This window comes from Oncorhynchus gorbuscha, linkage group LG07, assembly GCF_021184085.1.
Source record: "Oncorhynchus gorbuscha isolate QuinsamMale2020 ecotype Even-year linkage group LG07, OgorEven_v1.0, whole genome shotgun sequence".
In the NCBI taxonomy this organism is placed as follows: domain Eukaryota; kingdom Metazoa; phylum Chordata; class Actinopteri; order Salmoniformes; family Salmonidae; genus Oncorhynchus; species Oncorhynchus gorbuscha.
The window spans coordinates 71,056,728-71,071,683 of record NC_060179.1 but is presented as its reverse complement, the minus strand read 5'-3'; the positions used below and the strand labels follow the sequence as shown (position 1 = coordinate 71,071,683).

Here is a 14,956-nt window from a genome sequence, read left to right as displayed (position 1 = left end):
ATGTTTTTCTTTATTCTTTCTCCCTTTGTTCCATAGCCATCCCATCATTCAAACCGCAATAAATTACCATGAGAGGTTTGCCTCTAGCAACGGGTAATTTATCGCGACTCATTAGCAGACTGGGCAAATAATATGTCATTTTTCTTATGCGCGATTATTTTTCATCACTCTTTTGTTTTGGATTTCTGTTGTGACTTGTTTTGGATTTCTGTTGTACAAGTAGGGAATTTGCGGCGGCAGAGTCCGTCCGCGTTCCATCCAACATACATTCTCGTATATATGTAACGTTGTTTTCCCACAGGTCGGCAGCTCACTATCTTCAACAGCCAGACCACCATACAGATAGGTGGCTGGGACCGGGACAGGAGTCGCCCGTTTCAGGGCCAGCTCTCAGGCCTCTACTATAACGGGCTGAAGGTGTTCAACATGGCCACAGAAGGAGATCGTAATATCCGCATCCAGGGCAGCGTGAGGCTGGTGGGGGAGTCGCCCTCGTCCATCACGCCACAGTCGAGTGCCAACACAGCCAACCGGTCGGAGACGTCCACATCCATTATGGAGATCACCACGACGACAGCGTCCAGTAGGAGGGTGAAGCAGACGACGCCACGGGAACCTCAACAGGTAGGAGAACTCAGAACTTAAAATATATACTTCATTCGTCCATGAGAGAGGGACATTTCTATTCTTCTTTTATCCAACCCCGATACACACACACTTCCACACTTCCACACATTAGGTTTGAGCGGCTGGAGCAGAGGGCAGCCGCAATGCAGGGCCCAAACCTATTAGTCGTCTTCTTTTGTGTGTACGTTTTTGTTCTCTGCCTGGTCTCAGATCAGTTTCTGCTGTATAGCCAACTCCAATGTTTGTTCACATGCCAAACTTGGCACGGCAATGACCTTAAGAGTTTTCAAGAAAAGCACAAACAAATTTGACTCATTTTGTGGTTATCTGTGGCTTACATTATTGTATTTTATTTTCTGGAATGTATGTTTCATCATGACCTCAAACCATTTGAAAGGTCACTGCATGCATTTGACATACACTGAGTGCACAACCTATTAGAAACACCTTCCTAATATTGAGTTGCACCCCCTTTTACCCTCAGAGGTATGCTGGCCCTATTTGACTCCAATGATTATCACAGTTGTGCTGGATGTCCTTTGGGTGGTGGACCATTTTTGAACCACATGGGAAACTGTTGAGCGTGGCAAAACCCAGCAGTGTTGTAGTTCTTGACACAAACCGGTGCGCCTGGCACTTACTACCATACGCCGCTCAAACGCACTTTGAGAAAATATTTTGTCTTGCCCATTCACCCTCTGAATGGCACACACACACAGTCCATGTCTCAATTGTCTCAAGACAAAAGAAAATCTTCTTTAACTTGTTTCCTCCCCTTCATCTACACATATTGAAGTGGATTTAACAAATTACATAAATAAGGGATCATAGCTTTCACCTGTATTCACCTGGTCAGTCTACAGTGCCTTCAGAAAGTATTCACTACAAAAATACAGGGATCCTTCCTCTCAGTTGCCAGAGAGGAAGGAAACCGCTCATTGATTTCACCATGAGGCCAATGGTGACTTTATAAGAGTTAGAGTATAATGACTGTGATAGGATAAGACTGAGGATGGATCAACAACATTGTAGTTACTCCACAATACTAATCTAATTGACGAGTGAAAAGAAGGAAGCTTATACACAATACAAATATTCCAAAACATGCTTCCTGTTTGCAACAAGGCACTAAAGTAATACTGCAGAAACATTTTGAAAATCAATTACATTTTTGTCCTGAATACAAAGTGTTATGTTTGTGGCAAATCCAATACAACACATTAATGATTACTACTCTCCATATTTTCAAGGCTGCATCATGCTACTGTATGGGTATACTTGTAATCCTTAAGGACGGGGGAGTTTTTCAGGATAAGAAAGAAACAGAATGGAGCTAAGCACAGGCAAAATCCTAGAGAAAAACCTGGTTCAGTCTGAAATGCTTAAAGAATAATGGTGTGGAAAGCTCTTTGTGACTTACCCAGAAATATTCACAGCTGTTATCACTGCTAAAGGTGCTTCTACAAAGTATTGATTCATGGAGTGAATACTGATATACAATTTCAATACATTTGCAAACATTTCTAAAAACATGTTTTCACTTTGTGATTATGAGTTATTGTGTGTAGATGGGTGAGAAATTGGTTTATTGAATACATTTTGAATTCAGGCTGTAACACAACAAAATGTGCAATAAATCAAGGGGTATGAATACTTTCTGAAGGCTCTGTATGTCATGAAAGAGCAGGTGTTCTTAATATTTTGTTCAGTCAGTGCGCATTACATGCTTACCCAACAACTTACACAATACGGATGTTCTCATAACTGTCCTAATATTACACGTATTATGTGTTGTGTTATGTGCTCTTAGCTGTTCGATGATGCATCTGACCTCAATAACAGAGGGTGAATCACGTCTCCAGCAGGGTACCCCATCATCAGCTTTAACATAGCATCACTGTGTATGCCAATGTATGCTATGACACTGCTAGACATATGCTGCAATCAAATGTGACTTATTACATTTAGAAACATGACAAAGGACACATTGGAATAGAGTGATTTAATAATCTCTCCTTCTGGAGAAACAAACAGGGATATTAAGTATTATATATCATTATATCTCAATTAAAACATGCAGGTGCATTTTCATCATATAAATTATTGTTCCGAAAAATGGTTGAAAATTATTAATATCGACAGCTTTATCAGTTCTTTCAAATCAGATATTTTGCTCGTGGAGCTTACAGACAACCCAAAACATGTTTAAAAGAAGTAACTAAATAAATATGTTTCACTAAATAGATATTTGCGAAAAATCCATAGTTCAACTATTTTAACAATGCTGGTTCTATTGGAAGCTGGATTGCGTGCAGACATGCAGACTAGACTGTATGGCCAGGACTCATTTAGGTCATTGTGTATAGGGGAGGATAGGGGTAAGTTGCTCCTACCTCTCTAAAGTTGCTTTTGTGTGTGTCTCACCAGGGAGAGAAAGCACTATGTGGGGTGGCCTCCTCAAGCACTATTGTAGTGAAGAAATACACATGATGCTTCATAGGGCACAGCCCAGGGGGCATTTTCTGCCTCCATGCTCAAAATAACAAATAAAAGAGAAATAAAAAAAGAGGAGAGGCCAATGAAAACCAGGGTAGTTGTCGTTTAAATTGTTGTGCAATTCCGAGGCTATGAAGCGACTGCATGTCTTGGGATAAAAGAGAGTGATTTTGGTAGAGCAGTGAACATTGAATCACTTTCATGCCAAATTGATGGACCAGGGTATGGGCTTAGAGTTCACCCCTTGGGTATATGTGCACTGGGCTTGAAGGAGGTGTCTGGCTAATGCTTGATCAGCCACAGACCAAAAGAGTCAAGGAGTCAGAGGAATGGGGTCTGTCTCATAAACTAGCTGGCTGACCTCCAAAGACATAATAACAAGAGAATGGGCAGTCATTTAAGTCACATCACAACCTTTCAGGATTTTTGCTTCACTCCTCCATTGCCCAGAAGTCGTTTGTGGTAATTGTGAGGTAAACTAGTGGTCATTGTGGGTAATAGTAGTGAGTAAATGTGTTGAGGTAGCTTAAAAAGCAGGAGAAATTAGGAAAGGAACAACAACTGAATGCATTCAACTGAAATGTGTCTTCTGCATTTAACCCCAATCCCTCTGAATAGGTTTTATTTCTAAGCAAACATAAGAAATGTTATCCTACTACGTTATTTTCTTTCAGTTTCTAAAAGTATTCCGAATACCCAGTTTCCTCTGGCACTTGAAGTATTATCCAGATTTATTAACTTTTATTTTAAATAAACATATTGTCCTTATTGTGAAAAGAGGATCGGTAATGTTGAAGTATTTACTTCCCGTGTTCACAGTGGGTTGATACTCAGCTGTGGGAGCTGCTTTCATATTAGATATTATACTGCTGACATGTTCAAAGCGGTGTGTTGGCATAACTAATTAATAATTGATCAAATGTCCCTTTTGAGAAACAAGCAAGGGTAATACTGTGCAATCAAAACAAATCTAGGAATAAAGAATATTGTAGTCTAGACAACATAATCAATAAAGGCACAGTCAAGTTACTTGATCCTTCTGATTGGATATTAGGTAGAGCCCAAGCCATGACTCTTCTCTCTGATTGGGTATTGGGTGGAACCCGAGCTCGGCTCATTGGCTAATTGTCTCACTGTCCTCCGTGTGCATTTATGCCACAGAGGATAAGGCATTAATGCTGTCCAAAAGCAAATGAGCTTTTCAGGAAGACATTTTGCATTCTATTGCATTCAAGGCTTTCGAGACTCACATATAGAAAATGATGGCCCAGTTTCTAGGAAATGCATACAGACACAATGATTGGGAACCTAAAATAGACACAGCCTCTCTCCATCCCTCCCCATGCCTCCCGAGTCCGTCGGAGTGTTCCAGACCATTTCTGTCTGTCCACAAAGGGAGGGAGAAACCAACCAAGGCATCATCCTCTTTTACTAGCTTCCTGCCTGCCTGTCTGTTTTCATAGAGCTCAGTGCAAGTTTGTGACTGTAAGGAAAAGCAAGAGAGAGAGAGAGCGAGAGAGAGAGAGAGAGAGAGAGAGAGAGAGAGAGAGAGAGAGAGAGAGAGAGAGAGAGAGAGAGAGAGAGAGAGAGACAAACAAAGAGAGACACAGAAGGAGAGAGACAGAAAGAGACAGTGAGAGCGATAAAGAAATAATCCAAGCAAGTAAATTCCGATGTTATTATTCGTTTCCATTTCATAAATATTGATCTGGGATAAATGTTTTCTCCCCCCTCCTAGGATTAGTCCTGGCCCGTAAACCGTAGGAGCAGCATGCAATCCACGGTGGAAGATCAGACAATGGTCTGTAATTGTGTCTAATCTGTAATCCGTGTATGGGGCACTATTTTAAATCGCGACACAAGCCGAAGAATTGATACTCTGCTGCTGATGCACCTGTCTTACGTTTCTGTTCCAAATCGGTTCATCTTCATGGAATAGCAATGTGCTACTCATGTCAATGAAAGACATCCATGTTCATATTTGCTCACAGGTGTAAATGCATTCTGGATAGACTGTCAATATGAGCAGATACTACATACTGTCAAGTACACACCAACTAAATAAGAAAATTCTACTCTCTCAGGTGAATAGGTGAATCATCTAACTGCATGTACATTACCTCCAATTGCTTTGAAAAAAATGGCCAAAAAAATCTATGAAATACAATTTTCAATAAACAATCATCAATCCATTAGCTTTTTCAACAACAATTGATGGTGTCCATGATGACATGTTGTATGAACCACTCAAAGGAGCACCGTCATATCCATTGTGATGAAGTGTTGAGGAGGATCATTTGCTGATAGCTACAGAATCGATGGCTGTCTCATTACATCAAAAGGCCCTCTTTGTGTGAAACAGAAAGATAATCCCTAGATGTAGATAATCGAGTCCAGGACAAGCGTGTCATTATCAACATGATCTGTTACAGCATTATCAGTGTGTTTGTATCTGGGGTGCTCCATTTTTATATGCAACCAATTACCTTTGTCTAGGCACTAGCCACTGTCTTTCATATATTCCTACCTCATCAGTCCACTTTTTGTTTAAACCTAACCTTTTCTGTCTCTCTGTGCTATTACACATCAGTGAAGGTCAGCACTGATTTGGTTAATCTTTCCCCACCCATTCCTGCAACCTTACCATTTACAGTTTAGTCATTTAGCAGACACTCTTATCCACATGCAGGAGCAATTAGGGTTAAGTGACTTGCTCAAGGGCACATCGACAGATTGTTCAACCAGTCTGCTCGGGATTTATGAGCAAACAACCTGTCAGTTACTGGTCGAATGCTCTTAACCACTAGGCTACCTGCTTTCCCTATTTCATAGCTGTTATCCAACTTGTTAAATATGTTAGCACTGTGAATAAACAGATACAGAAACCGGTAAAAGACATTGCAGTAATCTGCCTGGTGGTACCTCAGGATCATTGCACCAACCCCCAGCTACTAACAAAGCTTTGATCTTTGATGCAAACAAAATGCAGCAAATTCCCAAGAGTCCTACATATGAAATTGCATGCACCACACACGCATACATAAATATACCTCTTCCTTTTGGGAAATCTTTGAAGTTCATGGCCTGGTATCTGTAGATTATTCTACAAGTATTGGTTTTACATATAATGTACTGTGCATGCGAAGCCGCCTGTAACCCTCCTCCAGATTGGCTACGAATCATACTCCAAAAGAATTCAAAGTCAACCCGTACCAATGTCTTCAAATAAATGAGAATTTTAGGACGAGAAATGCATACTTGCACACTCACACATACTTACATTGACAATTTAACACACAAACACATACACATGACACATACACTACATATGCCCACACATACTTAACATGCACACACGTACGTACAGACCCAACACACTCTCTCATACACACACAGCGGAAACTTTCACACTCACCATACACTGCTGCTAGTCACTTTACCCCAACCTGTACAGTATGTACAGAACATATCTACCACAATTACCTCGTACCCCTGCACATCGACTCGGTACTGGTACCCCCTGTATATAGTCATGTTACTTTCTACTCCATATATATATATAGCCATGTTATTATCTACTCCATATATATGGCCATTTTATTTTACATTTACATTTACGTTTACATTTAAGTCATTTAGCAGACGCTCTTATCCAGAGCGACTTACAAATTGGTGCATTCACCTTATGACATCCAGTGGGACAGTCACTTAACAATAGTGCATCTAAAACTTAGGGGGGGTGAGAGGGATTACTTATCCTATCCTAGGTATTCCTTAAAGAGGTGGGGTTTCAGGTGTCTCCGGAAGGTGGTGATTGACTCCGCTGTCCTGGCGTCGTGAGGGAGTTTGTTCCACCATTGGGGGCCAGGGCAGCGAACAGTTTTGACTGGGCTGAGCGGGAGCTGTACTTCCTCAGTGGTAGGGAGGCGAGCAGGCCAGAGGTGGATGAACGCAGTGCCCTTGTTTGGGTGTAGGGCCTGATCAGAGCCTGGAGGTACTGAGGTGCCGTTCCCCTCACAGCTCCGTAGGCAAGCACCATGGTCTTGTAGCGGATGCGAGCTTCAACTGGAAGCCAGTGGAGAGAACGGAGGAGCGGGGTGACGTGAGAGAACTTGGGAAGGTTGAACACCAGACGGGCTGCGGCGTTCTGGATGAGTTGAAGGGGTTTAATGGCACAGGCAGGGAGCCCAGCCAACAGCGAGTTGCAGTAATCCAGACGGGAGATGACAAGTGCCTGGATTAGGACCTGCGCCGCTTCCTGTGTGAGGCAGGGTCGTACTCTGCGGATGTTGTAGAGCATGAACCTACAGGAACGGGCCACCGCCTTGATGTTGGTTGAGAACGACAGGGTGTTGTCCAGGATCACGCCAAGGTTCTTGGCGCTCTGGGAGGAGGACACAATGGAGTTGTCAACCGTGATGGCGAGATCATGGAACGGGCAGTCCTTCCCCGGGAGGAAGAGCAGCTCCGTCTTGCCGAGGTTCAGCTTGAGGTGGTGATCCGTCATCCACACTGATATGTCTGCCAGACATGCAGAGATGCGATTCGCCACCTGGTCATCAGAACACCATATATATTTAGACATGTTATTTTCTACACCACAAATATAGCTATGTTATCTTGTACTGAATATATATATAGCCATGCTATTTTCTACTCCATATATGTATAAATATAGCCATGTTATGATCTACTCTATATATATATATGTACATATATATGTACATGTTATTTTCTACTCCATAAATATAGCTATGTTATTTCTACTCCATAAATATAGACATGTTATTTTCTAAATCCATATACTGTATATACTGTATAGCCATGTTATTTTCTACTCCATATATATAGACATGTTATTTTCTACTCCATATATATACTGTATAGACATGTTATTTTCTACTCCACGTATATACAGTATAGACATGTTATTTTCTACTACATGTATATACAGTATAGACATGTTATTTTCTACTCCATCTATATACAGTATAGACATGTTATTTTCTACTCCATATATATAGACATGTTATTTTCTACTCCATATATATAGACATGTTATTTTCTACTCCATGTATACACAGTATAGCCATGTTATTTTCTACTCCATATATATAGACATGTTATTTTCTACTCCATATATATACTGTATAGACATGTTATTTTCTACTCCACGTATATACAGTATAGACATGTTATTTTCTACTACATGTATATACAGTATAGACATGTTATTTTCTACTCCATATATATAGACATGTTATTTTCTACTCCATGTATATACAGTATAGACATGTTATTTTCTACTCCATGTATATACAGTATAGACATGTTATTTTCTACTCCATATATATAGACATGTTATTTTCTACTCCATATATATAGACATGTTATTTTCTACTCCATGTATATACAGTATAGCCATGTTATTTTCTACTCCATGTATATAGCCATGTTATTTTCTACTCCATATATATACTGTATAGACATGTTATTTTCTACTCCATGTATATAGACATGTTATTTTCTACTCCATATATATACAGTATAGCCATGTTATTTTCTACTCCATGTATATAGACATGTTATTTTCTACTCCATATATATACAGTATAGCCATGTTATTTTCTACTCCATGTATATAGCCATGTTATTTTCTACTCCATGTATATACTGTATAGACATGTTATTTTCTACTCCATGTATATAGACATGTTATTTTCTACTCCATATATATAGACATGTTATTTTCTACTCCATATATATAGACATGTTATTTTCTACTCCATGTATACACAGTATAGCCATGTTATTTTCTACTCCATATATATAGACATGTTATTTTCTACTCCATATATATACTGTATAGACATGTTATTTTCTACTCCACGTATATACAGTATAGACATGTTATTTTCTACTACATGTATATACAGTATAGACATGTTATTTTCTACTCCATATATATAGACATGTTATTTTCTACTCCATGTATATACAGTATAGACATGTTATTTTCTACTCCATGTATATACAGTATAGACATGTTATTTTCTACTACATGTATATACAGTATAGACATGTTATTTTCTACTCCATATATATAGACATGTTATTTTCTACTCCATATATATAGACATGTTATTTTCTACTCCATGTATATACAGTATAGCCATGTTATTTTCTACTCCATGTATATAGACATGTTATTTTCTACTCCATATATATAGACATGTTATTTTCTACTCCATGTATATACAGTATAGCCATGTTATTTTCTACTCCATATATATAGACATGTTATTTTCTACTCCATATATATACAGTATAGCCATGTTATTTTCTACTCCATGTATATAGCCATGTTATTTTCTACTCCATGTATATACTGTATAGACATGTTATTTTCTACTCCATGTATATAGACATGTTATTTTCTACTCCATATATATAGACATGTTATTTTCTACTCCATATATATAGACATGTTATTTTCTACTCCACGTATATACAGTATAGACATGTTATTTTCTACTACATGTATATACAGTATAGACATGTTATTTTCTACTCCATATATATAGACATGTTATTTTCTACTCCATGTATATACAGTATAGACATGTTATTTTCTACTCCATGTATATACAGTATAGACATGTTATTTTCTACTACATGTATATACAGTATAGACATGTTATTTTCTACTCCATATATATAGACATGTTATTTTCTACTCCATATATATAGACATGTTATTTTCTACTCCATGTATATACAGTATAGCCATGTTATTTTCTACTCCATGTATATAGACATGTTATTTTCTACTCCATATATATAGACATGTTATTTTCTACTCCATATATATACTGTATAGACATGTTATTTTCTACTCCATGTATATAGACATGTTATTTTCTACTCCATATATATACAGTATAGCCATGTTATTTTCTACTCCATGTATATAGCCATGTTATTTTCTACTCCATGTATATACTGTATAGACATGTTATTTTCTACTCCATGTATATACTGTATAGACATGTTATTTTCTACTCCATGTATATAGCCATGTTATTTTCTACTCCATGTATATACTGTATAGACATGTTATTTTCTACTCCATGTATATACAGTATAGACATGTTATTTTCTACTCCATATATATAGACATGTTATTTTCTACTCCATGTATATAGACATGTTATTTTCTACTCCATATATGTAACGGCGTTCTTCGTTTGTAGAAAGAGAGTCGGACCGAAATGCAGCGTAGTGGTTACTCATGTCTTTAATGAAGATATCACGATACATGAAATAACTTATACATATACAAAAACAACAAACGGAATGTGAAACCTATTACAGCCTATCTGGTGAAACTACACAGAGACAGGAACAATCACCCACGAAATACAAAGCGAAACTCAGGCTACCTAAATACGGTTCCCAATCAGAGACAACGAGAATCACCTGACTCTGATTGAGAACCGCCTCAGGCAGCCAAGCCTATACAACACCCCTAAGCAGCCGCGATCCCAAATACTACAAACCCCAACACGAAAATACAATAACATAAACTCATGTCACACTCTGGCCTGACCAAATAATATAACGAAAACACAAAATACAATGACTAAGGCGTGACAATATATATAGACATATTATTTTCTACTCCATGTATATACTGTATAGACATGTTATTTTCTACTCCATATATATAGACATGTTATTTTCTACTCCATATATATAGACATGTTATTTTCTACTCCATGTATATACAGTATAGACATGTTATTTTCTACTCCATATATATAGACATGTTATTTTGTACTCCATGTATATACAGTATAACCATGTTATTTTCTACTCCATATATATAGACATGTTATTTTCTACTCCATATATATAGACATGTTATTTTCTACTCCATGTATATACAGTATAGACATGTTATTTTCTACTCCATATATATAGACATGTTATTTTCTACTCCATGTATATACAGTATAGCCATGTTATTTTCTACTCCATATATATAGACATGTTATTTTCTACTCCATATATATACAGTATAGACATGTTATTTTCTACTCCATGTATATAGCCATGTTATTTTCTACTCCATGTATATACTGTATAGACATGTTATTTTCTACTCCATGTATATACAGTATAGACATGTTATTTTCTACTCCATATATATAGACATGTTATTTTCTACTCCATGTATATACAGTATAGACATGCTATTTTCTACTCCATGTATATAGACATATTATTTTCTACTCCATATATAGACATGTTATTTTCTACTCCATGTATATAGCCATGTTATATTCTACTCCATATATATAGACATGTTATTTTCTGTATATACAGTCCATGTTATTTACAGTATAGACATGTTATTTTCTACTCCATATATAGACATGTTATTTTCTACTCCATGTATATAGACATGTTATATTCTACTCCATATATATAGACATGTTATTTTCTACTCCATGTATATACAGTATAGCCATGTTATGTTCTACTCCATATATATAGACATGTTATTTTCTACTCCATATATATAGACATGTTATTTTCTACTCCATGTATATACAGTATAGACATGTTATTTTCTACTCCATATATATAGACATGTTATTTTCTACTCCATGTATATACAGTATAGCCATGTTATACAGTTCATGTTATTTTCTACTCCATATATATAGACATGTTATTTTCTACTCCATGTATATACAGTATAGCCATGTTATTTTCTACTCCATATATATAGACATGTTATTTTCCATATATATACAGTATAGACATGTTATTTTCTACTCCATGTATATAGCCATGTTATTTTCTACTCCATGTATATACTGTATAGACATGTTATTTTCTACTCCATGTATATACAGTATAGACATGTTATTTTCTACTCCATATATATAGACATGTTATTTTCTACTCCATGTATATACAGTATAGACATGCTATTTTCTACTCCATGTATATAGACATATTATTTTCTACTCCATATATAGACATGTTATTTTCTACTCCATGTATATAGCCATGTTATATTCTACTCCATATATATAGACATGTTATTTTCTACTCCATGTATTTACAGTATAGACATGTTATTTTCTACTCCATATATAGACATGTTATTTTCTACTCCATGTATATAGACATGTTATATTCTACTCCATATATATAGACATGTTATTTTCTACTCCATGTATATACAGTATAGCCATGTTATGTTCTACTCCATATATATAGACATGTTATTTTCTACTCCATATATATAGACATGTTATTTTCTACTCCATGTATATACAGTATAGCCATGTTATATTCTACTCCATATATATAGACATGTTATTTTCTACTCCATGTATATACAGTATAGCCATGTTATATTCTACTCCATATATAGACATGTTATTTTCTACTCCATGTATATACAGTATAGCCATGTTATATTCTACTCCATATATATAGACATGTTATTTTCTACTCCATGTATATAGCCATGTTATATTCTACTCCATATATATAGACATGTTATTTTCTACTCCATGTATATACAGTATAGCCATGTTATTTTCTACTCCATATATATAGACATGTTATTTTCTACTCCATATATATACAGTATAGACATGTTATTTTCTACTCCATGTATATAGCCATGTTATTTTCTACTCCATATATATAGACATGTTATTTTCTACTCCATGTATATACAGTATATACATGTTATTTTCTACTCCATATATATACAGTATAGACATGTTATTTTCTACTCCATGTATATAGACATGTTATTTTCTACTCCATATATATAGACATGTTATTTTCTACTCCATATATATAGCCATGTTATTTTCTACTCCATAAATATAGACATGTTATTTTCTACTCCATATATATATAGCCATGTTATTTTCTACTCCATATATATAGACATGTTATTTTCTACTCCATGTATATACAGTATAGCCATGTTATTTTCTACTCCATATATATAGACATGTTATTTTCTACTCCATGTATATACAGTATAGCCATGTTATTTTCTACTCCATATATATAGCCATGTTATTTTCTACTCCATATATATATAGACATGTTATTTTCTACTCCATGTATATACAGTATAGCCATGTTATTTTCTACTCCATATATATAGCCATGTTATTTTCTACTCCATATATATAGACATGTTATTTTCTACTCCATATATATAGCCATGTTATTTTCTACTCCATATATATAGACATGTTATTTTCTACTCCATGTATATACAGTATAGCCATGTTATTTTCTACTCCATATATATAGCCATGTTATTTTCTACTCCATATATATAGACATGTTATTTTTCCTATTCCTATTTCCTATTTCTATTCCTATTTTTGTCACTATTGTTTATTTCTTTAATTTAAAATAAAAAGTTATCTTTAACTCTGCATTGTTTTAAAAGGACCTGTAAGTAAGCATCACACTGTTCGTCTACACCTGTTGTTTACGAAAATACAATTTAATTAGATTTGTATGTGTTTGTAAAATTAGAAAGAATGTGGGATTGCGGAAGGTCCTCTAAGAGCGAGCTGAGTAGTGTGTGTGTGTTTGTCCCTATGAGTGTGTGTGTACCTTCGATCATTCCTGGAAGCAGCATACAATATCTATTTACCATATATCAACTAATGCCAATATATGAACATATTTTCACACAATACTAATTCAGCACAACTAAATAAGTTACGGGGAAGAAAATGCATGGGCTTGTTATCCTCACTATATTAATTATTGAACAACATAGTACTTGTGTGTTTTGTACCTCAGGACTCTCTTCAACCCAATGCTAGAGCATGCTGTCTAAACATTCCCATAGCCTTGTGGGATCCTTGGTGTGCACCACAGCGAGTGAAGCAGCTAGCTAGCTAATGTGATGACCCTAGCGTTTTTTAAGACAATCTGAACACACACACACACAGCCTCGGTTTTTCGGATGACTGCCTTGCCTGGTTCACCAATTACTTTGCAGACAGAGTTCAGTGTGTCAAATCGGAGGGCATGCTGTCCGGTCCTCTGGCAGTCTCTATGGGGGTGCCACAGGGTTCAATTCTCGGGCCGACTCTTTTCTCTGTGTATATCAATGATGTTGCTCTTGCTGCGGGCGATTCCCTGATCCACCTCTACGCAGACGACACCATTCTATATACTTTCGGCCCGTCATTGGACACTGTGCTATCTAAACTCCAAACGAGCTTCAATGCCATACAGCACTCCTTCCGTGGCCTCCAACTGCTCTTAAACGCGAGTAAAACCAAATGCATGCTTTTCAACCGATCGCTGCCTGCACCCGCATGCCCGACTAGCATCACCACCCTGGATGGTTCCGACCTTGAATATGTGGACATCTATAAGTACCTAGGTGTCTAGCTAGACTAACCCTAACGCTAACCCTGTCTAGCTAGACTGCAAACTCTCCTTCCAGACCCACATCAAACATCTCCAATCGAAAATCAAATCAAGGCTTTCAAATCAAGGCTTTCTATTCCGCAACAAAGCCTCCTTCACTCACGCTGCCAAGCTTACCCTAGTAAAACTGACTATCCTACCGATCCTCGACTTCGGCGATGTCATCTACAAAATGGCTTCCAACACTCTACTCAGCAAACTGGATGCAGTCTATCACAGTGCCATCCGTTTTGTCACTAAAGCACCTTATACCACCCACCACTGCGACTTGTATGCTCTAGTCGGCTGGCCCTCACTACATATTCGTCGCCAGACCCACTGGCTCCAGGTC

General features: G+C 36.9%; 1 protein-coding gene across 33 annotated transcripts in view; it reads left to right on the top strand.

Moving 5' to 3' along the window:
• Positions 1–14,956, top strand: part of LOC124040314 (neurexin-1a) — a 631,581-nt gene that overhangs the window by 544,051 nt on the left and 72,574 nt on the right. For all 33 annotated transcript variants that reach the window (XM_046357404.1, XM_046357403.1, XM_046357410.1 and 30 more), the window contains one exon: positions 302–624. In XM_046357404.1, coding sequence (XP_046213360.1) covers positions 302–624 — 323 coding nt within the window. The remainder of the gene's footprint in view (positions 1–301; positions 625–14,956) is intronic.